The sequence below is a fragment of the Nothobranchius furzeri genome, chromosome 15 (genome assembly GCF_043380555.1).
Source record: "Nothobranchius furzeri strain GRZ-AD chromosome 15, NfurGRZ-RIMD1, whole genome shotgun sequence".
Taxonomy (NCBI): domain Eukaryota; kingdom Metazoa; phylum Chordata; class Actinopteri; order Cyprinodontiformes; family Nothobranchiidae; genus Nothobranchius; species Nothobranchius furzeri.
Genome location: NC_091755.1, coordinates 48600661 through 48625613, shown reverse-complemented (window position 1 = coordinate 48625613; position 24953 = coordinate 48600661). Strand labels below are relative to the sequence as shown.

Sequence of the window (24953 nt, the reverse complement as noted above, 5' to 3'; positions counted from 1 at the left end):
TACCTGCACTGAAGCATCCTGCTCTTTTGTTTTGTACCTCAGCCTGCTGTCAGAAGCAGCAGAGACGTCCCCCCGATGGGTAAACAGCCTGAAACATGCCTCGCATGGGGAGGCAGGCTTTGTGTGTGTTTTCAGCTGGAAACAAACTCTAGATTTATATGAGATCACCTTGGTGCAACACTCTGATGCCGACAGGGCGAGGGAGGGAAAGAGAGAAAAGGTTTTAAAGGAAAACTCTAGACTTTAGTGAGAGCTAGCTCTGGCAAACTCCCAGAAGTTCATGGCAACTGCAGCGTGACACGTAAAATGGATGTGAAGGCTAGAAGGACAGCAAAGGAGGTGGTGTTCTAGCTCCAGACAGCTTATGATGATGGGTGTGAATTTGCATTTAAACACCCACACAGAAGCATAACAACAAGCACGCAGCCATGAGCTGACACGATGACACAGTTGCACATACATTTTGAGTGCACACCTACAAAAATAGAAACATGGGGGAACTGTGTGAGTGCATCAAAGATGCACACATGGATTTATCTTACGTTTAACCTAATTTTATAGAGAAAAATGGAGATGATGCTGAATTTCTGTCTGAGCTTCTTACTCTGCCGGTGCAGCCTGGAGGTTGTTTAGGAGCTTTATTCTGCAGCAAGAGCAGGTGTCTGTGCTCCCTCTGCATCTATCTGCTGTCTGATGTCTGAACGGCATCCAGAGTTTGCTGAGAAAAGCTCAACCACATCCCTGAACTGGCTCAAATCTCAGGTGAACGGCATGAAAGATCGTTATGTTCAGATTTGAATGAGATGCTGCTCATGTTCCAAAGTTTTCAGAGAAAGCGTAAAACTTTTAGTTCCTCAGCCGTGAAATATTAAAACACTGAAGTATCTGCATGTGCTTCTATTCCTTTTAGTTGAAAAGTTCCATATCATCAAAAATTGACTGTTTTTAGCTTTTTACCATGTGATCATGGACATAATTTTTTGGGGGGGACAGGGGGGGACAGCCCCCCCCCCCCCACACACACACACACACACACACACACACTCTTTTTCCAAAGTCAAGTTTTGACTTCTGCACTTTTTACTGTCCTAAAGCAATATTACGCTATAATAAATAGACACTGGCTGAATCAAGAGGGCCAAGCAGAAATAAAACCGTTTGTGTTGAAGCCCGTTTTCCCTTTAGATCGTACTGTAAAGACCCCCCCACGGTCCTCATGCCAGATGTGTCACCCCACTTCTAAACGCCCCTGGCAGCCAACCCCACCAGCACCTGAGATTTGCTTCCAACCTAACAAAGTTAATGAAACATTGTTTTTTCAGCTCATTTTAACAAGGTCAATGTAACAAATCCACTAAATGTGACAGCGAGTAGCACAGCAACACTAAACGAGTGGAGTTATCAAAACCTGATGAGACGTGTGTAAAGTTAACTGTAAGTAAACGTGGAAGTAGAGGTGAACGACCTACAGTACTTGACAAGTTGGATTAACTTTGATTGAGGTTGACACCAAAATTAAACCCTAATTTTTTACTTCCTATGAGTATTACTGAAATACAGCCAACGGTCAATGACGTCTTTTGCAAAAACTACAAAGAAACACATTTCTGTAGCCTTCAATAGCCTCTTTTATAAGACAGACCATCGCGTCATTACTGAGCGATAAATCCCAATTTGTGGGTCTCGTTAATGCAGCGAGGAGCAAAGGGGAAAGGTGAAAAAACTCGATTTTGATGCGCTTAGCCTCGTAGTAATATTGCCGCATGAGTTCCTCACCTCTGAAGGCTAAACGGCCCCGCTAATCCCTTTGGAGTGACTGTGGGAGGCCCCCCTGCAAAAGAGGGTGGTTGCGTTGGCGACGTATACTGCACGCCGAGTGCCGGCCGGAAGCTATATAAACACAGATATACATGTTCTCTCACTAGGGGCAGCGACCTCTCTTTATCCCGTCTTGGTTTGAGAGGTGCCTGATAGCAGTTTATTCTAGCTTCAGCTTTGCTACTATAAATGCCAAAATCCTCCCCAGTGAGCCGCGGCGAATCCCGTGTTGCAAACGCTGTGGTCCTGTAAAAACAGTTCGTGTGTGTGTGTGTGTGTGTGTGTGTGTGTGTGTGTGTGTGTGCGTGCGAGTGTGTGTGTGTGCGCGTGTGCGTGTGTGCACGCTAACATGTGCAGAACGTTTTCTTCCCCTTGAGGCCAGAGGCAGCTTTCTCTTCCTGTAATTCTCCAACTTTTCAGCGTTTCCTGTGATTTCATTCAGCCTTTTGGTGAATTTACATTCTTTGGACGTCGGCGAAGAGCATCTAGATGATGCATCGTGTAATTAGAGAGGAGGAGGTGAAACAGAGAAGTCTTTTTTATGTTTTGTGATTCATATTAAGGTTGTTGTCTGCCAATCAGACCAAATCACATATGAAAACTAAGATATAATTTTAGTTTCTTATCGCAAACTTCAAATTAACTAAACCTGTTTGTAGGCATCATTGAAAACTGAAGATTAACCGTTATGAAGAGTTAGTTTATTTTCCTGAGTATTTATCCCTGAAGGAATAACATTGCGGCGTACTTTGACAGAATAAAACTTTTGTCATTAAGTGACATCACTCATCGACAAAACGGTCGTGATAAGCTGACGTCTTAGCCGAGTCCTGAAAGAGCAGATCTCATACGGAAGCCCAAAAGCTAAGAGGACTGCGTCTGCACCGTTCCCCTCTGCAAGAAAATTCCCAGAACTCCTAAAGCAGAAAAACTTGGATAAGCCACCAGAATTATTCTGTCTGTGGCCACATCTAATTAGTTTCTCCTTAGGGACATGCATTTGTTAGGGAAATCACTGAAGTCAATGCAGATTGTTAGTGAAAACCTGCAACTCAGCTGTATTTCCTGTGTTAGAGCCCTGTTCGGTCTTAAATTCAAGAGGAACTCCACACACATTCAGGTCAGGTGTTTTAACCGTAAATCCATCATCTGCCTGGCTTCATGTTGAGGTTAATAATAAAGCGCACTGCTATGACTCAGGGGGAATCTAGCGCTGTGAGGCAGGAAGCTGATTTGTCGGGATGCTTCAGTGCAGCAGGTGACCACATTCACTCCACGAGCGGAGTCCTCCCTGTGCTACAGCGCAAGCGGCGGTTTGGACTCAGTGATTGATTGCAGTGGTGCACGGATGGAGAGATGTGTAGCAAAAGCAAAGAGCTGACAAGCTCAAGTGCAGTCAATTCTTCCTCAATCAAGGAAGCGGTGACTGTGGTCCGCCTCTGCTGCTGTTGGGACGAAGTGAACGGACTTCAAACCGACAGCTCGTTGACTTTTAGCGAGTGGCTGTATGCTGAGGATTGTTTCCTATCGGGAAAAAGAGACCCGTTAATGACATCCACATTTTCAAAACCCACCAAAGTGGCATTTTCTCCTGTGGTAGAAAAGTGTCCGATCGTATCGTTGCTGCAAAAGCAGAGCGGTGCTGCTGAGAAGAAATTCAATTATGGCCCTAAGTTCCTTTAATATCCAGAAAAGTACCCTGCTTTTATTCTGAAAAATGCTCAACAGTTCTAAGCCGAGTTGTTCCTCCAGACACCGAGTCTGTGTCGGTTATGTTTGCTCTGTGCTTTCTTCCTCTGATTTCCTTGTCCTTGCAAGTCACAGAAACCTACTCGAATGTCCTTCATCTTGTATTCAAACGGCTTCGTCATTAAATTTCTCTGAACATCCCATTTGAAAATGCTCGATAAATGGCTAAAAAAGTCTCAGCGCAAAAGGGAAATCTTTCTGCTGAGCGTCAAGATAAAAACCGTACTTCAGTGCAATCTGTGGATCCAGTTCGTGTGCACGTTCTGGAGTCTCCACTGATACACGAATTAAATAGCAATGCCAGATCGTATTTATTCCAGGGTTCGCGTTAGTCTGTGTGTGTCACAGCGTTTCCTGTAAGCAGAGGACCTCCACAGCGTTGCTGGGTCCTTGGGCAACTCCTCCGATGACAAACAGCATGCTGGTGGTCTGCAGCAGAGCAGAAGAGCAGCGTGCGGTAGGCATGGGCTCCACGTACTCCCAGCGCCGCTTCACTGGGTTGTAGCTCTCCACTGAGCCCAAAGGCGACGGCTCATTACCTGCAAAATGGAGAACGGGGTGTTAGGATTACAGCAGGTGCGCCTTAGTCTAATTCAGATGGAAAGTGAAGCCAAAAGCACAGAATAGGAGTGATTTACATCAGACTTTTGTCCCAGCTACACACAGAGCTAAAACAATTTCCTGTCTTTCAGCAAGCTGGTTGTTCCTCCCGCCTTACCCCTCCCGAGACAGTTATTGTTCATCCTTTCATGCAGGAGAATAGTTTTCCTCCTCCTGCATTTTTATGAGCATAGTGTGAAAATATACATTTGCAAAAACCCTTGCTGATTTATAAATTTCACCGGCCAAAAAATGAGACAAAGCCATGAAAACGTGTATTCTGAAACTGGTAATGGCCATTTCTGATGAGGTGTAGCAAGGACATCTACAGCGTCAGGTTTTAAAGTTCAAGACTTCACAAGAAGAATGCAGTGGATAATTATTTAACAACACATACACATATATATATATATATATATATATATATATATATATATATATATACACACACAAACACACACATATATATATATATATATTAGTGGTGTGCATCTCTACCTGCCTCACGATTCAATCCGATTCCAATTATCTGCCTAACGATTCGATTTGAGTCTGAAATGCATCACGATTCTTAACACAAAAGTTTTCATTACTTAATAAAAGCAGTAGAATAGTTTTCAATTTCTTTTTGATTTTGAAATCCCTGAAAAACAGAACATTCATCTATTCACTATAGTGAGCAATAATGTTTAAAGTGTGCTGCCTATAATTACTTAAATAATATAAGAAATAATGTTTTCAGTAGAGCAGCTTTAAGACAGAATTTTACTGAACATAAAAATAGCAAACAAATACTGTGTTAAGTGATTCTTTCACATCCAGGATCCCAAAACCGAAATTAGCCCAGACATCCGATTTAAATGTAACAGGTACATCTTTGATTACTGGTAATGTTGGCCCTGTATCCCTGTCCGCCTTTTCTGTTTTAAATTGGCGCTAGGGCAATGCAGTGCGCATGTCATTGCAACTCTGCCCCCAGAAGTAATTGTAAATCCTCAAAACTTTATTGTCCTCGCATAGACATAGACCAGGGGTCGGCAACCTGTTCCCATCAAAGAGCCATTATTACCCGTTTCCCACAGTAAAGAAAACACTGGGAGCCACAGCAGCCGCGGATTTGTGGGCGGGGCCTACCCTCAGACAGCAGAGCGCTGCTCACAACAGGTGACAGCAGCCAGTACCGGTCGCTCGTGTACGTCAAATTTATCTTTCATAAAAAGATAATCAATAAAACGATTTATATAAAGTGGAACCAGAAGTTGTAGCCCGTCTCTGCCTACAATATTTTGATATTTTTCACCCTGTTGGTGGTTTTACTGAGCAGGTGCCACTTTTGTCATACGTTTCTTTTTAAAACATGTTTAGACTGTTCAGAATACAAATCCAGGCTCTGTCACGTTTGATTGTTGTAATTAAACTTTGTAGGTGGGGAATGTCAGAAAAGGATCTGATCAATTTGTTTTTCCCTCATTTACAGTGACGGAGACAACGGTGCAGTGCGCCTGGCTCTGGTGTTAATCAAGTTAAATTATATCTCTTTGCAACAATTTTCACAAGAAAACAGAACAGTTAAAAGCAGGGCTTGTGTTGTGTTGACCGGACAGTTCCTGTATTTGACTATTTATTTTGACGGAGAAAGAATAGAAAGAATTACCCCGACGCATGCAGACGAACTGACATTTTATTCGTTTCGCACATCGCAGATGTAGCTAAATCACTCAAGAAATGATTCCCATCTGAACATCTGAGCTGGACACTGCTCAGCGCAGCTCACTGTCAGTGTGTACTACATAAGGTCCACATCGAGCTGAAGATGTGGAGAGGGGCTTGAAGCACGTCGCAGAACCAGAGCGCATGCAGGAAGATTCCTCCGACTGAAGCGAGACTTGTCACTAAGAAAATGTTCCCTGATTATGAAACTTTGGCTGAATAGTGCTTGTTCCTGTCTCCAATGTGGCGACACATCCAAGAGCCTGTCTGGGGAGAATCCCAGAATCTCACATCCTCGTCAGCTCAGTTCCAACCCGGTCTCACAGTAAGGCCGGGTTGGAACTGTTCAGGTTTACGCAGACAATCTTTACATTTAGAATTGGCATACAGATGTAAAATTAATGCAGTAAAATATAAAGCATTTTATTTAAATATCCATTCATTATTTTACAAGCACAGAGAGCCGCATCAGATGGATGCAAGAGCCGCGGGTTGCCGACCCTCGACATAGACATAGGGAGAAAATCTCATTATGTCACGTTGCTGCATTGATGCGGAATCATGCACGGCTGAATCGCGATGCATCTTAGAATCGATCATTTTTCCCACCTCTAATATATACACACACACATATATATATATATATATATAAATATATATATACACACACACATATATATATACATACATATTTATATATATACACACACACACACACACACACACACACACACATATCTATCTATCTATCTATCTATCTATATATATATATATATATATATATATATATATATAGTCAATACATTTTCAGTGGTCTCTAGCAGGAGTGAATGCCTTAGAAGCCGTACTCTGGAGAAAACACACTCCGGTGCACCCATTTCAGGAAATGAGCCACATCAGAGCTGAGCTTCAGATGGCACGACATGGAGTTTAATATCCTGATATTTGGACATCTCGCTAAAAGCAACACGACTCTACCACTGACTCTGTTCTGTAACATTGATGTTTTATTTATTTCTCCACAACTATGACAAGTCTGGAAGAGTGTGTGGTTGAGTTGCTAATGCTAATGGTTAGCTCCTACTTGCAGAGATGTTCTCTGCTGTTTCCTGGACGCTAAACCAACATCAGCCTTCCCCGTCGTGAGTCCAGATGGGTGAGTCCATGAATGTTAGTGACAGTGTGACGTAGATCTGTCAGGATTTTCTAATCCTAGAGCTTCACCGTCTGTTTACTATCAGAAGCTAAAGCAGGAGATAGGTGTAGGAGACTGTCTTCATGTTCAGCCTGCATGAAAAACTCAGAGTGACCCGTTTGAATCAGAAATAATCATAAGGGATGGCTTTTCAGTTAAGCACACCTTTAAACCAGTATGCCTTCCATAAAACTACAAAATCCATAAAATATAGATCATTTCACTTTTTCACTTTCATTTTTTGTGCAAAAGGTTAAATATAACTGATCCTCTTTGCAGGACCTGCTTCGCCATCTTTTCCTCTTTACCCTCTTATCTTTCACCTCAGGTGCAACGCACTGTTATTATACATCAAGCAGACCTAAGTTATGGCCGTTTCCATGGAGACCCGCATCACAGCAAGTCCCCAAATTATATGGACCGGTGAGCGTGTGCATCTGTCTGTCAAAGGAAGACTCTAATCATCGTTGTGTTGGAAGAACACAGTGGCAGCGCCACATCGGTCTTTTCTAAGTGTTCTTGGCTCGCTCAACCCTCATCTCCTTTATTATTTTTTATGGAGACACACTCCCTAGAGGACGCACACATACACACACACAAAGAGACATCTTGCCGCTGGACGCTCAAAGGCTTCCTGATGTTGCTTTGATTCTCGACTCACAGACGTCACATCACTTTACGGCTGCTCCTCCGTCGTTTGACCTCCTTGACTCACGTTTAGTTCTCAGCCCAACATTTCTCTGGCAACTCTTGGTTTTTACATCAGAATAATATTTGTTATGTTTCTGGATTATCCGATCACCACTAAGCCTCATCCGGCTGTTACAGAAAAAACATCTTCTAATCTTCTTCACTAGAGTTCAAATCTTCCTTATTATTTTTTTCTGCCACTTTTCCTCATTTTAGCCACTCAGTTCTCCGTTTTGTCTTTTGTTTAACTTTTCCTCATCCTTTCTTCCTGTTGATTTCAGCACCCACACAAATAAATAACTCCCAAGTCTTCACAAACAACCTTAAAGTGTCTTTTGTTGCTGCAGATTGGGTTTGAGAGACTGTAAAGTTGCAGTTTTCAAAATAAAGCAAAAAAAGGAGAAAATATAAAAAAAATTATCAGTTGCCCATCAATGATGATGCAAATTGAACATTTACATTTAATTTTGAAATACTGGAGGACTGTTGGATGAAATCTTCTCAAAAGCCACCAACAAAAGAACATTATTGAGTAATGCAACTTCCTTCACCGGTAAAAAACGCCTTTATCGCTGATCAACTTAAATTTTAATCTAACTGTCTGTTCCACGTTTCATGGCCTGCTGTAGGAGACCGACTGCGTTAACGGTGTTATGAAACAGGCTGGTGTGGCGAACTGTCGCCGTCATGCTTAACTAACGCAGAATTGACAGACTGACTAGAAGTAAGGGACTGGTTCAGAGCAAGTCAGCGTGCTGTGGCACAAAAATCATTTTATTTTGTTATCAAGAAAATCCAGACAAGAGGAAGTTTTCTACCTGGTTTGCTTTTCAGCGGATCGATGGATAATCTAAGAAAATCCAAAGCAGTGACCAGTTCTATAATTACCTGTTTAAATGCGCACACCCTCTGCTTTTTTAAGGGTCCCTGCATGCATGAGACACAACAGCCTGAATCTGCAATCTCCGGGTCTGCAGCTGTGTACTATTGTGATAATCACACTGGGGTGGGGCTTTATTGGATCTTAGCATCTTATTTCAGGGTTGAAGTAATGGGTCACAAAATTTAAATTAAATTTCATAAAAAATGTTATCTCAAAGTAATATTTTATCCTATATTGTGCCCGTTCATCTGGAAGATGTTAAATAGCATGATACAAAAAATCCTGTCTCCTTAAATTACAGCCTACTGGTTGTGCAGCGCCAGACTAAATGTCAAAGGTGACAGATAATTTGCTGCTGTGGCCCCCAGACTCTAGACCTCTCTCCCTGAGCCTGAGATCAGTGAACTCAGTGGTCTCCTTTAAACTCACCTGTTCAGGCGTTGGTGTGAACTTCATCACCACCCTCTCCTCACCAATTCCGCCTTCCCCAGGATGCACTGATTTCCCCCTTTCCTATTCACTCTCTCTCTCTTTCTTAGCATTTTTAAATCACAATAATCTATTTTTGCTTACTTAAAGGGGAATTATGGAAGTTTGACAGCCAAAACATGTATAGAAATAATAAATGTCTTCTTCATACATCCTCCTGCAATGCCTTGGTCCTGTAGAATGAGCCCTGGCATTTTTACTGTGATTGCCTGTTTTTCTGTAAAATCATAGAAAAAGAGATACTCGGGTCGAGCAGGCTGCTTCATGCATGTTCACGCTCAGGCATAGCTCGTAGCATTTGCTATCCATAGCTTTAGCAGCAGAGAGAGAGGTAGTGCCAACTCAGCGACTTTGTCGCTGTTCCTAACGCCTAGTGACAAAGCTAGCTACATTTCTGAGGACCCTTAGCTACTTTCTGTAGAACTTTCTTCTAGATATTTCCTGCAAATTAGCAACAAAATAGCCATTTTCGCTCCGAACCGTTCTTTGGTTTGACGTTGTTTCAGCTGTCAAAAGGGATATAAATGTTGCAGATACTATTAATGTTACTAGAGTGTAGCTCACCTTGTAAGATGTCTGACTCACTTGCAGAAGACCTGGGTTTGATTCTGGATGTGAACATAATTTATTTAGAGTTTCTTTTTTTACATTAATGGTATATTTTTTTACAGTAAGATGCCCAAATTTTTATTTGAGACTCTCCGAACGGCATTGAATTCACAGATGAAAAAGATGTGGGTTCAACTTTCAGTTTGGAACAATTTTTCAAGCAAGGGAAGGGAAATGATCTGAGCATGCAGGAGGACTGACCCATCATAAACCTTGGTCGGTTGTGCTGAAGAGAAAGGTACAGAACCACATTATTTAATTAATTAGCTGCATGTTCTCCTGTCCTCTGTCCTCCGGGCCACACACACACACACATATGGGACTGTCTCAGCCGTTATTTTTGTTAAGGAGTGTGCACATACAGCATGCGCGCCTCATGCACGAGCCTACTATTGAAGCTGCCGTTACGCTTTTGGCCTGAGGGGGCAATCGCGAGCATAAAAATTCAAAATTCCGTAAAGTCCCTTTAAAACATATTTATCATAATTTTATAAAATCATTTATATATTTTAAATGTTTTGTTTTGGTGAAGCGCCTCGTGATTTTTATCTTGAGGCGCTGTAGAAAATATCGTTTTCTTTCTTTCTTTTCAGGGGGATGCTGGGCCCCTAGAGGACACGATGTCCCTAAACTGATGTGACATAAAACAGAAACATAATAATCTAACACAGAACTTGGTCAAGATGACATCTTTGCATCTCTTGTCAGGTCAGATGTGTTTAACAGAGAGAAAAGCGTGATGAGAGAGAGGATAAAGATGGGAGGTGCTCACCCAGACCACCGGCTACGATCACCCTTCCTCCCAGGCATCCAGCCACAAAGTCGGCTCTTTTCTCCCTCATCCGTGATGTTCGGCTGGGTTTGATCCAAACACCTGCCAGATGTGAAGACATGCTGTCAGTCCTGTCTGAGGAGAATCAGCCTGTCTCCTCAAAATTTGTTGGGAAAAGTACTTTAAATCAGATTAGTTTCATATTTTCATCACGGTTACAGATCAAGAGCACTGGTGAGGTTCAGCGCAGATGTGGGTCAGTCAGGCTGCTGCTACTTTTATTTATCTCTATAATAAATAAGAAGAAACACAAACTTACTAAAGCTGTAATTGTAAATACGGACAGAGTCAGAATGAAGGGATGTAGTTTGGTGAACTGATGGATACAGCCGAAAACCTGGAAGAAAGGAGTTAAAATGGAATTTGCACACAAAGAGCTGCAGGAGCTCCAGCGTTCTGCTGCTTCTCTTTTCTCTGGCTTGAAACCCCAAAACAGACAAACTTTCTATATTTGGGATACGAGGTGAGGAGACACATTCCCGCTCTAAATGCTCCTTTTCTACGAGTGTTGAGGAGAGACGAATGCAGAAAGTTTACACAAATACAAAAAAAAAAAACTTAAAAATAAGCAAATAAAAATTACTTTGTTGGTCAAAATAGTGAAATTCTAAGAGAAGGTTTCTTGTTTGGTTTTGTCCTTTTGGTTCTGCAACTTATTCCAACCTAAACACAGCAGCTGCTGGAGTTGTGGGAGCAGAATTTATAAATGTGGACAGAATTTTCACTCATCTTGGGATAAAATTTTAAAATGGCTGCATAGCAATAATAGGTTTTTATTAGATCAATCAAACTTTGTTTATATAGCACTTAATCAAGCAATACATGCAACTCAAAGTGCTTCGCAAATTAAAAAGGCCCCTCATTCCCTCCCATCCATAGAATTTTAAAAACACTCTGACAATAAAAACCCCTTCACAACACTCATCCTCCGGCACACACGCACACACGCACACACACACCCTTCCATGGAAAAAACACACTGGGCTGAGATCAGATGAGCCAAACCAGCTAAGATAAGGATCCGCCCCGACAGCAGCAGATCCACAGCAGCAGCCGACGCACCGACAGGGCGGATGGTTCCAATTAGCATTTAATGATGTTGAATGTTACATAACTGTTAACAAAATAGTAGAGTGTTTCTTAGGTCCCTAAAAAATAGTAAAACAAGAAAATTCTAGAGAATACGGAGTTGTTTGAGGAAAAAGCGCAACTATTACATTGCATTATTACCTTATTATTACAATTAGTATATTATTAAAATTAAACTAGATCACTTATTGCCCCACGTCAAAAAATGAAAAAGTGGAACGTCTTCAATGCTTTTTCTTGGTGAGGGAGTTAAAAGGTTAACATGGACTTAAGCTGGCCTTTCCATGCGTCAACGGCGCTGAGCTTGTGGATAAAAGGGCGGAAAAAGCGTCCCACACAGCTCGTGCTGCAAGGTCATAAAGTCAACAGAGAGTTGAGAGTCACGCGAGTTCATAAGAAAGCAAGCAAGAAGAAAAATGGCGGCATGCATCCAAAAAGGTCCGATTTGCCTCGGCTACGGAGATCACGGTGACATACTTTTATTTTACTAGTTAAGCAACTGAAAACCTGACATGACTTTATTTTGAAGGTGTTCAGACGTTGTACAGTTTCCATGTTCGACTTCCTGTCTGGCTTGATCCAAACAGCTGAGCTCCACGCGTTGAAGCGCAACGCGCAACGCGTAAAAACTAGACTGGAAGCATAACTTTGGTGGAGCAACGCATCATGTTTTTGGGACACACCCATGCAAAGCTCCGTGTCCAGTGGAAACGCACCACGCACCCATCTATGCAAAGGTCAGCCAATAGCTGTGCACTATGTTTTGCAGACGTCATGTGACGCTTACACTCCCCGTTAGGTGTTTTGTTCATTTGTGCCAAATGAACGATTCTGAACATGTTTTCTTTATTTTGACTATTTTATTCATCATTTCCACGAAAGAGACGCTGAGTTTGGTGGCAGGAGAATCTCATCTCTGCTTTGTGGGTGATGTGGTCCTCCTAGATTCATCAAGCTCTGATCTACAGCTCTTGCTGGGGAGGTTCGCGGCCGAGTGTGAAGCGGTTGGGATGAGGATCAGCACCTCCAAGTCTGAGACCATGGTTCTCGACCAGAAAAGGACAGCTTGCCAACTCCGGGTCGGGGGAGAGGTCCTGCCTCAAGGGGAGGAGTTCAAGTATCTCTGGGTCTTGTTCACGAGTGAGGGATGGAGGGAGCGGGAGATCGACAGGCAGATTGGAGCAGCATCTGCAGGGATGCGAATGCTGAACCTGTCTGTTGTGGTGAAGAAGGAGCTGAGCCGGAAAGCAAGGCTCTCGATTTATCAGTCGGAAAGACTGGGGTCATGGATACAAGCGGCCGAAATTAGTTTCCCCCGCGGGGTGACTGGGCTCTCCCTTAGAGATAGGGTGAGAAGCTCAGGCATCCGAGAGGGGCTCGGCATAGATTGGCTGCTCCTCCACATCGAGAGGAGCCAGTTGAGGTGGCTTGGGCATCTGGTCAGGATGCCTCCTGGACGACTCCCTGGTGAGGTTTTCCGGGCAAGTCCAACCGGGAGGAGACCTAAAGGGAGACCCAAGACACGTTGGAGGGACTATATCTCTCACCAGGCCAGGGAATGCCTTGGGATCCCCCCGGAAGAGCTGGCCCAAGTGGCTGGGGAGAGGGAAGTCAGGGCCTCTCTGCTTAAGCTGCTGGCCCAGTGACTCGACTCCAGATAAGTGGGTGGGTGGGTGGATGGATGGATGGATGGATGGATAGTTTCTACACATATCTTGAAAGTGTTACAGTTAAATAGTTTTGAAACTGTAAAAAATAAATGGATAAAAGGAAATTGTAATCAGTGGCGAAAATTTAGACCAGGCTGAAGGTGGTCTTTTGCATCGAAATGTTCAGCATGCGTATTTCAGTGGTTTAGTTAGAAATATGTTATCAACGTTTTTAAAATCCCTAAACTGTTAGAAGAAAATTTTTGTCGTAGCTTAGAACGTCTGCTAGTGTTCTAAAGTCAGACGGGAATGCAGTACCATCAGTGGCCTATAGGTGGGAAATTCCTTTATTATTCACCAGGGTTTCCCCCAGAAAATGAGTTAAGCCTGGCGGCTTTGGCTGGGGGGTGGGGGTCGCGCGCCCGCAGCGCTCCTCCGTGAGAGCGGGGGTGGGGATGGGGGGGGGCACACGTACCGCTGCTGTTTCTCACCAGTATCAGCTGATGGAGGGCTCTAGTTTCGTTGCGCCATTCATGTCAGCGGACACGGTAGGGTCGGGGAGGGGGCGGGGCATGACGCTTAGCCTGGCGGGTGGCCAAGCAAAGCCTGGCGGGCCACCAGGATTATAAAGCACTGGAGGAAACCCTGATTCACCTAAATGTTTTTAATGAAATGACCCATTTTCATGCACTCTTCAGTCCAATTTATTTCTAACGTATATGTGACAATACGAATACTTTTGCCCAAAATCATTAAAAATTTCAAAATATGAATCATCTTTTTTATTTTTCTTCAAAAGATACAAAAAGCAACAAATAAGGCAGAAAAAAACAATAAGCTAATTTTGTGGTTAGAGTCTGAAGCAAACATCATGACCTTTTTTTCTTTGTTTTACCCCAAAAGGCGTGAGAATAGTAGATAGTGACCTTTTTGCTAAGAAAGATGGTGTTTAAATCCTTGGTCTGATGTGAACCAGATGAGCAGAAACTGCATTAAATAACACGGGAAAGACCGTGCAATCTTATTTTTCAAATCAGGTGAGATGTTTTCCTTCCAGTCGTGAGTCTGACGTGTTTTCTTGACCCCATGTTATCCACATCCCAGCCCTCTATCGCTTTCAAGGTCAAACGAAAAAGAAACAGAAATAAATGAAACTGTTTCTCAGAAAGCCTGAGTCGGTGTGATGTTTTCCAACACTGAGCTGTGAAATTTGAGTTAAAAATGAGAAAATAAAAGATTTTGGTCAAAGCAGCTTAAAATAAAAGGGTCTTTAGCGTTTTTTTTTTTTTATGTCCAGACTTTCAATGCTGTGTAAGGATAAAGGGAGATCATTTCAAAGTCGGGGTGCAACAGTCTGGAAGGAGCAGTCGCCTCGACTTTTATATCTGGTCTCTGGAACTTCTAGAAGGTTCTGGTGTGTTGACCGGAGGGCTCGGGTTGGAGCATAAGGCTTTAACAGTTCAATAATATAGGGAGGAGCTTGATCATGTAGAGCCCTGAAAGTTGTAATCAGGACTCTAAAATTAACTCTAAAGTTAACGGGTAACCAGTGCAGAGACGCAGAATAGGAGTGATATGTGCTCTTCTGTTTGCTCCAGTCAGGAGCCTCGCTGCAGAGTTCTGGTCCAACTGAAGGCAGTCAAGGGCTTTTCTGCTAAAACATGAAGGGTGTGTTACAGTAATCTAGCCGGGAGGAGATAAAGGCATGGAGCAGTGGTTCCTAACCTGGGGGGTCCCGACCCCCACAACTTCATTCATTACTTGTTTATAGCCTACATTTTGCTCACATTTTTTTCATGAGTGAAAAGTTTACTGATATTAAGACAGGAAATAATTAGTACAGAAAAAGTAACACACTTTTAAGAACATTTTGCTCAGCTCACTGTTTTATTTTCAAGTGCCAAAAGTTCATTAAAGATAAGACTGGTTGATTAATCACAGCCTTTACAGTAAATAATCTAGTATAAACAGTAATATACACATTTAAGTACATTTTGCTCAGTGTATTTTTTATGTGTCAAACATTTATTGAAAGAAATGATTGATTTATCTGTGTTTACAAGAAACAATGTGTTCAGAAAAGTAATACAAACTGTCAAGCACATTATGCTCCGTTTGGTTTTGTTAATGACTTTGTTCTGTACTGGAGCCTACTATTACTGTTATCTATTGAATCAAAGCATATTAAAATGTGCTTGAACAATTTTATCATTTCTTAATAATGTTTGTACTTGAAGAGAGAATGGGAGGGGGTCGTCAAAAATTTTACTGGTAAAAAAAGGGGTCCCTTGGGAAAAAGGTTGGGAACCACTGGCATGGAGAACCATTTCAAGTTCATGTTTTGACACCAACCTTCACAGTTTGGAGATTTTTCTTAAGTGATAAAAAAAGAACACGTTACAGAAGAATTTTTACATGTATTTTTTTAAGCAAAACTATCATTTTAACTATTCCATCAGAATTACAGATTCCACCGTTTTTCAATTGCTGTTTATTTTTTTCCTGAGCATCGCCTCCCAAGAGATTTCACAAAAACATTTTACTGTTGGAGAACCTCCACTCCCATTAGAGCGTATTAAGAGGGGAGGAAAGCACTCCTGGAATAAAAGCACCAACTTGTTTCTCAAAGATGTTCGGAAACTTGATCAAATTAGAAATCTTGATTTCCCAAAAACTGTGAGAAGCCTTTGCTGAGGAGAGGCGGAAGTTTTATCCATGATAACACCAATGTGTTTCGCCGTGGGGAATTAGAGTAGTGGCACCAGCAGCTCATTAATGAATTTATTAATTCAGCTGATCAGCTGTGGGAAAAGGGAAGGGGAAGATGCGAGGATGCTTCCGAACAAGCGTGAGAGCTTTGGCTCTTCTGTTGCATAAACTAAAATATGAACACTTCAGTTTTTGCTCCCATTTTTAATGATCTGAACTCACAGATCTGAAACATTCTTCATAGAAAAAAAAGATCCATTACTCACAAACATGACCAAATCTGTCTAAATCTGTGTTGGTGAGATGATCTGTGCCACCTCACAGGTGCGGATTAGACAGCACGAATACTGCTCAGGTGTGCCTAGACTGAGCACAGTAAAAAGCCACTCTGAAATTTCCGCCCAACTCATAGAGCCCCATGTGATCTGAAGTGACTCAGCATTAACCAACAGCAGGCATCAATCACAGAGCAAACATGCACAGAAGTACTGTTACAAAACCTAGATGGTGGCCAGTTGTGGTAGGAGTGGTAGCATAATAACTGGTGTGAAAAAGGGGTGAGTATAAAAAAACGTATTTTTAACAAAGAGTAAACACAAATACTCAGTTCTTGACGAAAACAAAGGCGACGGGGTAGAAATCAAAACACCAGAGGCAAAAGGCCTCAGGGAAAACCACAAAGATACTTTAACGAACAAAAAATGCCGGAACTAAATAGCCAGAAAACAAATCTCGATGGCTAAACTTTATTCTAAATACCAAAAGTAAAACCGAGCTCTAAAGCTGAAAACAGAAAAGAAATGCAAGCTTTAAAAAGGACCACAAAACGAAAACGGCTATTAAACAAAAGACGTTGTCATCTTCCTCCGCTTATCTGGGTCCGGGAGATGTAACCTCTCCAATGTGTCCTGGGTCGACCCAGGGGCCTCCTGCTGGCAGGACATGCCCGAAACACCTCCCCAGGGAGGTGTCCAGGAGGCATCCTGACCAGATGCCCAAACCACCTCAACTGACTCCTTTCGATCTAGAGGAGCAGCGGTTCTACTCCGAGTCCCTCCCGAATGTCCAAGGCCCTCACCCTATCTCTAAGGCTGAGCCCGGCCACCCGACGGAGGAAACTCATTTCGGCCGCTTGTATCCGTGATCTCGTTCTTTCGGTCATTACCCAAAGCTCATGACCATAGGTGAGGATTGGGACGTAGATCGACCAGTAAACAAAAGGATTTAACCAAAAAGAACTACTTATCTTACAACCGAATTATCAAAGTTCTTTGTCGTAGACGAAACCGTTTAATACCTAGATCCAACGACCGAGGAAAGAAGGACAGGGTGTGAAGCTGTGGTTCTCTCCCAGCGATCTGACAGCTGCTGTCTTTTAAAGCCATCAGCTCTCATCAGCTGATGGCTTGCAGCTGGGGTGCTGAAGGCAGACAGGGGTAGAAAGCCAGCCTGACTGGGGACCTGTCCACGGTCCTGAACCGAGCAGGGAGCAGAGCTGGGCCTTCCAGGGACTAAGTCCAGCATCTGTAACAAGTACCATGGCTGATACCGAGTTATCCTAACCCTAACCCTCCCATAAACAAGTTACCGTATTTTCCGAACTATAAGCCGCTACTTTTTCCCACGCTTTGAACGTGGCTTATAATGAGGTGTGCGGCTTTAAAATGATAGATGCTGGAAAGGAGTGCTACGGAAAGCGCGCCGGAGGATTTTTTCACAGTAAAACAGTGCTGCGTGTTTTCACCGCTTCACCCCGGGTTGATGACAGCAACACGGAGAGCGACACTGACTTTTTCAATTCAGTAGATATCTGCAGCTTTTAGCCCGATGTGGCTTATATTGAGGTGCGCTCTAAAGTCCAGAAATTACAGTCGTCTTTAAAATATGAATCAACAGCATAACGTTAGGATAATAACTTCAAAGGGATGTATTTTAGCATGAACAAGAGGAGAGGATTGGTGTGCTTTGCTTTTTTCTGCCTCTAGATGGTGCCCTCTGAGAAAAATCTCTAAATTAGAGATGTTTCTATGGTTTTGTTTTGCAGTATTTTTACAAAAGTGCATCCAGTAAAGATTAATTAGTACTTGCATTTTTATATTTACCTTTTTTGTTGCCATATATGCCTTCGAGTGTCATTGCTGACGATGCAACAGCAATGACACTTCCCGCGTTTGTTAGGACAAGGATACGTGTTTAAATGTCAACATCCCATCATAACCTCAACTCTACATCAAACAATTAAAGTAATAAATACTTAACAGGTAACCAGATGCCCGCTGCGTCCCCTTTTATATCAACTAATCGTTCTGTAACAGCAAAGTGCTTCTAGCTTCAAGAAGAGGCAACACTTCTGTGTACATCCTCACCTCCTCTGCTTGTCACAAAACTTGTCATGCAGAGAGCAACTGGGAGACGCAGCAAACCATTCTCCTATGAAAAATAATAAAAAAAAAAGGCTTCACATGTAACACTTTTCTCTGCGGCTTTAACCTGCATAGGAAATGAGTCACTTTGAGCAGGAAATGCTGTTGTTTGTCAGCGGCGAAGATTAATTCTTCTGCTCCAGCCAACTGCAACGTTCTGAGGAGGGCAACGAGGCAGTGGTTTACTTTGGCTGACACCGTTGGACCGACTGCTGCTGGGTCTGTTCTCACACACACACACACACACACACACACACACACACACACACACACACACACACACACACACACACACACACACACACACACACACACACACACACACACACACACACACACACACACACACACACACACACACACGCACACGCGGTCTGTGGTGGTGAAAGCAGGCAGTTTGACTGACACGTTGGGCAGATACATGTCTGGTGAACTCAGCTGGAGGAGAGGAGTGTTTATTTAAAGCTCAGAATCAATCCCATTCCCTCTCCCAGTCCACCCTCCCAGACATTTCACTTGGTTTTCATGACTGTGCTGAATAAGATCAACACACACACACACATGCACTAACACACACATACACACACCGTGTGCAACCAAAAATCTCCAAATAGAGGCTTGCAAACACACAGATAAGTAAATTGCAATATGCATGGGGGTAGCATCGCCTCTACATCACCTGGTGAGCTACAACGCACCTCAGCCTGTTTCCAAATTCCATCACAAGGGAGAAATTGGAAGATGCTAAGAAGGAGATGGGGTGGTAATGACGGCTGCCTCCCTCCAGGAAACCAACTTGATAGATGTCCAAGTACTCCAGTCAGACACCAAACATCTAATCACAGCCAATAAACATATCCACACAGTAGTCACCAAAACACGTCAAATATGACAACATTTGCAAAGGTTTGTTTTTGTTCTTATCTGCAGGCGGCGTCCTCACTGTTTCTTCTCCTGTGAAATCTTGTTTTGCCGTGATGTTTTTCATTTCCTTTGCTAAACCAGAGCGAGAACAGGTGTTTCTATTTCTGACACGAGCAAACCAGAGCTAATTCAGCACTTACCCTTCGTTGGGCCAGAGGAAAGTACATAAGAGGGTTCAAGGAGACTAACAACCCATAAAACGCCCCACGTCAAAACTGTTCCATTTACTTAAATAGTTGGAGCGGTCGCAGCTGGGATGAGAATCCATCCATCCATCCATGGTCTTGAGTCGGAAAGAGGTAGAAGTCCTCCTCCAGGTCAGGAATGAGGTCCTGCCCCAGGTGGATTGGTGCTGCGTCTGCAGTGATGCGGGGGTTGTACCGATCTGTCATGGTGCAGAGAGAGCTGAGCCGGAAGGTGAAGCTCTCGATTTACCGGTCGATCTACGTTCTTACCCTCACCTCTGGTCGTGAGCGTTGGGTAGTGGCTGAAAGAATGAGATTGTGGATACAAGCAGCCAAAATGAGTTTTAGGGTAGGGTGAGAAGCTCTGTTATCCGGGAGGGGCTCGAAGTAGACCCGCTGCTCCTCCACATCGAGAGGAGCCAGTAGAGGTGGCTCAGACATCTGGTTAAGATGTATCCTGAACTCCTCCCTGGTGAGGTTTTCCAGGCATGTCCAACATGGAGGAGACCTAAAAGGAAGACCCAGGACACGCTGGAGGGACTACGTCTCTCGGCTGGCCTGGGAACGCCTTGGGATTCCCCCGGAGGAGCTGGCCCAAGTGGCTAGGGAGAGGGAAGTTTGGGCCTCCTAGCTTAGCAAAAACAGTTTGCAGATGAACAAGGGGTGTTCACGATAGCCTGACATTGTCTAAAACAGCTGTTTGCAGTAAAAACCACCCCTTAATGTGATCCTTACAGATTGCAACAAGGGGCTCAGATGTAATTATGTGGCTCTAAATTGGCACTCAGTTAATAAATGATGTTTCTCTTAAAAAAACTATTTGGCGTTGTTCTGCAGCCTCTTTGGTGGTGAAAACTTTATTCCCAATGCAGCGACATGGAAAATCCCTGCAGACCCTAAAATCCGCCAGTTGTGTCCTCCTGCTGTTTCAGGTGCAATAACATGACTGTAGCATGATGAATCTCTGCGGTTTGACACCATTTTATCAGGTTAGTTTCCTCAAAACACAGCTACTGAAAGGACAGGTGAATACACAGGAAATACATCAACCAGATTGGTCTAAAACGGCCATTTTCTCACAGAAACCCTGATGGGTTTCAGAAGCCCATACAGCGACTGTTAAATTAGTCAAAACTGTTACAACCACAACGGTGAAGCTGCAAGAATCCGAATGCTTCCTATAGGCCCTTTAGCTGTTATGAGATATTTTGGAAAGCCCTCTGTGAATGTCCTTTGCAACAGCAGCAGCCCAGCGACATACTGGTTTAGGAGGTCAGTGAACTAGAGTACCAGCACCAAAGAAAATAGCATCTTGGTTGTCCTCCAGCTGGAATTTTAATAGGCCAGTTTTTCAATATCTCATCTGCAAAGTCCCTTTTCTCACCACAGTTTCCAACATTGAGACAAATAAAAACTCAGTGTGTGACTCATCAAGGAAAGAGTTTGCAGAATGAAGAGGAAAGTGTTAAAAGTGAGGTTCATCACTGTCAGAAGGGGTTTCCTGCTCCCACACAGCATCCATCTGCGTTTAGAGCGTGCACGGCGCTGTCCCCGAACAGATCTGCATCTGCTGGCTGACAAGACAGATGATGAGTCCGACCTGCACACGCAGGTGGGAGCAAACATGGTCGTGATGCAGAAAGTCGTAGGCTGCTTTTGATGTGCCAGCAGCCGTTTGGCCAGCAGCAAGCAGAATGAAACCAACATGCTGTTAAACACCCATGTAAAAAAGACGCTGTATTATTCTGTTAGCAAACAAGTATACTAACAGAAGGTCAAAGGTTAGATTGCTGCTGGAGTAAAAGGTTACAGCTGAGAAAAAACTACACTTATGGGTTTTAAGGTAAAGGTGGTGCTTCTAAACTGGTTTCAGTGGTTCTAGAGACAGAAACGTGAGCAGATTCCCACTGGACAGAACTTAACGTTTGTGTAGTTCGGATCGGCACCACTGGAAAAGTCTCCATCGTCTTTACGGCAACAGTCGCTTACAATGCTGGTAGCTCATTTAAAGGCTATCAGTTGGCTCCTTCAGTTCGCCCACCACCAATAAAAAGTGCAAGAAGAAGATGTCTGCTTTTTTGTTGGCATCATGGCGGAGCCTGGAAGTTAACGTAAGAAAGTAATGGAGTAATCGGAGGCGAAGGAAAGAGCTAAAACCAGAGTGAACATCGGCACGGCCGACGCCAGTTTGAGGAAGCTAAAGAAGGTAAAATCCTGGATGGATGGTGACCTGGACTTGTAGGTAATATTAATCATCCATCAGTGTGGATGTGTAAATGTGTCAAACAACATTTGATGAAAACCACTTGTTACAAATCAGTAGACGCATTTTGTCCTGCAGGCTCCCGTAGAAGGAAACATGGCGTCTAAGATGGCGTCGCCCGGAGACTTGGACCTGCTCTTTTGTATTTCAGACTCGATTTTTATGGTTATATGTTACAAGCCACCAACATTTTTCAACGACTGTACATCATCTAATTCATTTTCAACATTTTGATGGACATTTCCAGAGATAACGGTAAAAACTACACATTGTCTCTTTAAACAAAATAAGTTTGCAAGTAAAAGAAATGATTTGAAACACAAAACTTTATTTAGTAGTTACTTAATGGTAAGTTTAAGACAGTGAATCCAGAATATTTGCAATTTTGTAGTAGTTACTTAATGGTAAGTTTAAGACAGTGAATCCAGAATATTTGCATTTTTACTTGTTATAAACATAATAAAATGAACTATTTAATGATTTAGCTCATAATTCTAATTTGAGGACTGTGAACACCATTTCTGTTATTGCCACAAAAATCATACATTTTAAAACACCCTGAAGAGCAAATATGAATTTAAAACATTTAGGATGCGCCCATCTTCTTGGGCAACACAAAACCACCAATTTGTAACTATTCACAGCCGAACTGGCATATTGAACACACAGAGGATCACACGCACTCATGATCATCGTGCAGGAGATGCCTGCTGCACTGCGGATCGGATGAGTAGCACTCTCCAATCAATTCCAAGGATCGATACTTCAATCCGCATCTTCTCAAGCCTCGTGAGGGTGAGAAGGATGTGCAAAGCAAAGGAAAAAAGAAGTTTACAGCTTAGTGGACTTAGCAGAACTTCTTGAATGTGCAGCGACAGCGCTACGTGATCCTCTGCTACATGAAAACATTCAAGTTTCTCGGAGTCAGGGAACAGAGCGGCCCACGTTTTACCGTTAACCTGCTGAAAGAGGGAGGATGTTACCCAGATCATTCTTAAGATGATCCAGGACTAAGGCTGTGTCTCAATTCAGGGTCTGCATCCTACGTCGGCCGGTTACGTCACAGCGCCGCGACTAGGCCTGTCCCAATTCGAAGACTCCTTCAAATGCGGTCGACGAATGCGGCCTTCTTTTCGCCTGAATGAAGGATGGGTCGGGTGTATCCTTCAATAGGTAGCATTTCCCAAGATGCATTGCGGGCCGGCCAGCAGAAAAACTTAAAAACAATGGCGGACAGTGAAGCGGGAGCTGTCGGAGAGGATTGCACATATAAATGTCAGTATAAACTAGAAAACTGTTAGGTTAAGGGCTTTTTGTGATACATGAACGTTATTTTAGTTAGAAATGTTGCAGTAAAACTGCTTGTATTGCGGTCTCGGCTCGTATGTTCGGCCGCTCGGTGTCGTACTTCTCCCGCTACGTTTTCCCCCTGATTTTAATAGGAGTTTGTATTTTAGGAACAAAAGAGAAAACCAGGTAATTTATTAAGCTTAGGGCGGAGATGGACCACATGATCACCGGAGCAAAGTATTTGGCGGCTGTGGCATGGAGGTACAATAACATCTCATATTTTAAAAACTCGTTTGAGTTTATTTTTTCTGCGAAAACATGAAAGGAATAACCCGTTGTCCTCTTTTCTCTTCCTGTTTCTTTTCTTACATGTTTGTTAAGACTATTCTGGAGAAAATGGGCATCCAGGGGAAGGTGACAGCGATGACCAGCTTCTGGAGCTGATCAGGGAGGACATGAGGCTGCAGAGGGAGGCAGAGCAGCAGAGGGCCCAGGAGAGAAGGGAGAACTTTGACAGCTTTTTACTTTGCTAGGAAAAAATGGTTAATAAAGATTAAACATGTACATATAAAAGAAATATCTAAATAAAATCAGTTCTGCATTAAACTCTTGAATTTTATTTTTGTTTACAAATGAGAATTGTTTAATATTACTGGGTATCCGCTGGGTCTTGAAAAGTCTTAAAAGGTGATAAATCGGTTTTGGTCAAATTAAGACCCTTAGAAAGTATTAAAAACTATTATCACATCTTTGTTCAGGCTCAGCTTGTCTAAAGTATTTTCTCTGAATTAGCTCTCCAACAGTCAAGGAAATGATTAACCCCCAGAGACCCACGGTTGTAATATTACAACATCAGATTTAAGTCTACAAGAATAAACCTTCCCCATTTTTTTTTCTTTTTAAAACTACATTTACATTGCTAATAGGTCCTATTGTTCGGTTCTGCAACACTATTGACTGTTAAAATGTGTAAATAGGCCCGTTTATCTGGCCTCCTAGAACAACATGTGAAAGGTTAAAAAAAGATGTTGCAGTTGTTTTCTAAATTTGGGTTTCTGGGGGTTAAAAAGCTAAATAAAACGTCGAGCTCCATCGTTTAAAGTTCCTTCTCCCTTCTGCCCAGCGGTTCCACGGTTGCTAGGCGACGGAACGTTCGCCGAGGGAGTTCATGAAGGCTAGGCCTGTCCAAATTCACAGCCGTTAACATCCGGTCTACCCGGCCGACGGAGGACGCAGCCCACGTCGGCCGGGTGGGCTGGGTCCTTCGAAGGATGCAGACCCTGAATTGAGACACAGCCAAAGTGATTATTGCAGCTCGGTCTCATCTCACAGGGCTTTACGGGGCACTCTGGACCAAACCAGCAAAAAGGAAAAGGACACACAGGCGGCAGGTTACGAGATATGCTAATGAGCATCCTCTGCTTCTCAGTAATCTTATAAAAATTCATGCTTTGTGGGTGGTGCTTGTACATCAAATAAAACCCTTTCATCTCCAAGTGGACAGTGGAGGAAACAGAACAAAGTGGATGCATTTAAATAATGGCAAAATGAGGATTCGTCTGAAATTACAGTGATGAAAAGTACTTTTCTCCCTCGTGGATTTTACAATCAAACTGTTGATTCAAAAGCTGCTAAACCGCATGAGATCAAAGCAAAACTCCAAACGAGATTCATTCCTGTTATTTGGACATTTAGATGTTTTTGTCAGCATCTAACGAGCTACCGAGTTACACCCCTTCCACATCGCAGCTGGAAGCTTTTTTACTGTGTACGGCACAATAGTTCTCTGAAAGCAGAGAAGAAAATAAAATCTGTATTCCAAATCATTGCATTTTTTTGTGTGGTA

General features: G+C 43.0%; 1 protein-coding gene across 1 annotated transcript in view; it reads right to left on the bottom strand.

The window, feature by feature from the left end:
* Positions 1–3767: 3767 nt before the first annotated feature.
* klhdc8b (kelch domain containing 8B) overlaps positions 3768–24953 on the bottom strand; it is a 125209-nt gene continuing 104023 nt past the window's right edge. The window contains exons 4-5 of the mRNA XM_070544968.1: positions 10516–10617; positions 3768–4106 (exon numbers count right to left, since the gene is read on the bottom strand). Coding sequence (XP_070401069.1) covers positions 3910–4106; positions 10516–10617 — 299 coding nt within the window. The 3' untranslated portion in view covers positions 3768–3909. The remainder of the gene's footprint in view (positions 4107–10515; positions 10618–24953) is intronic.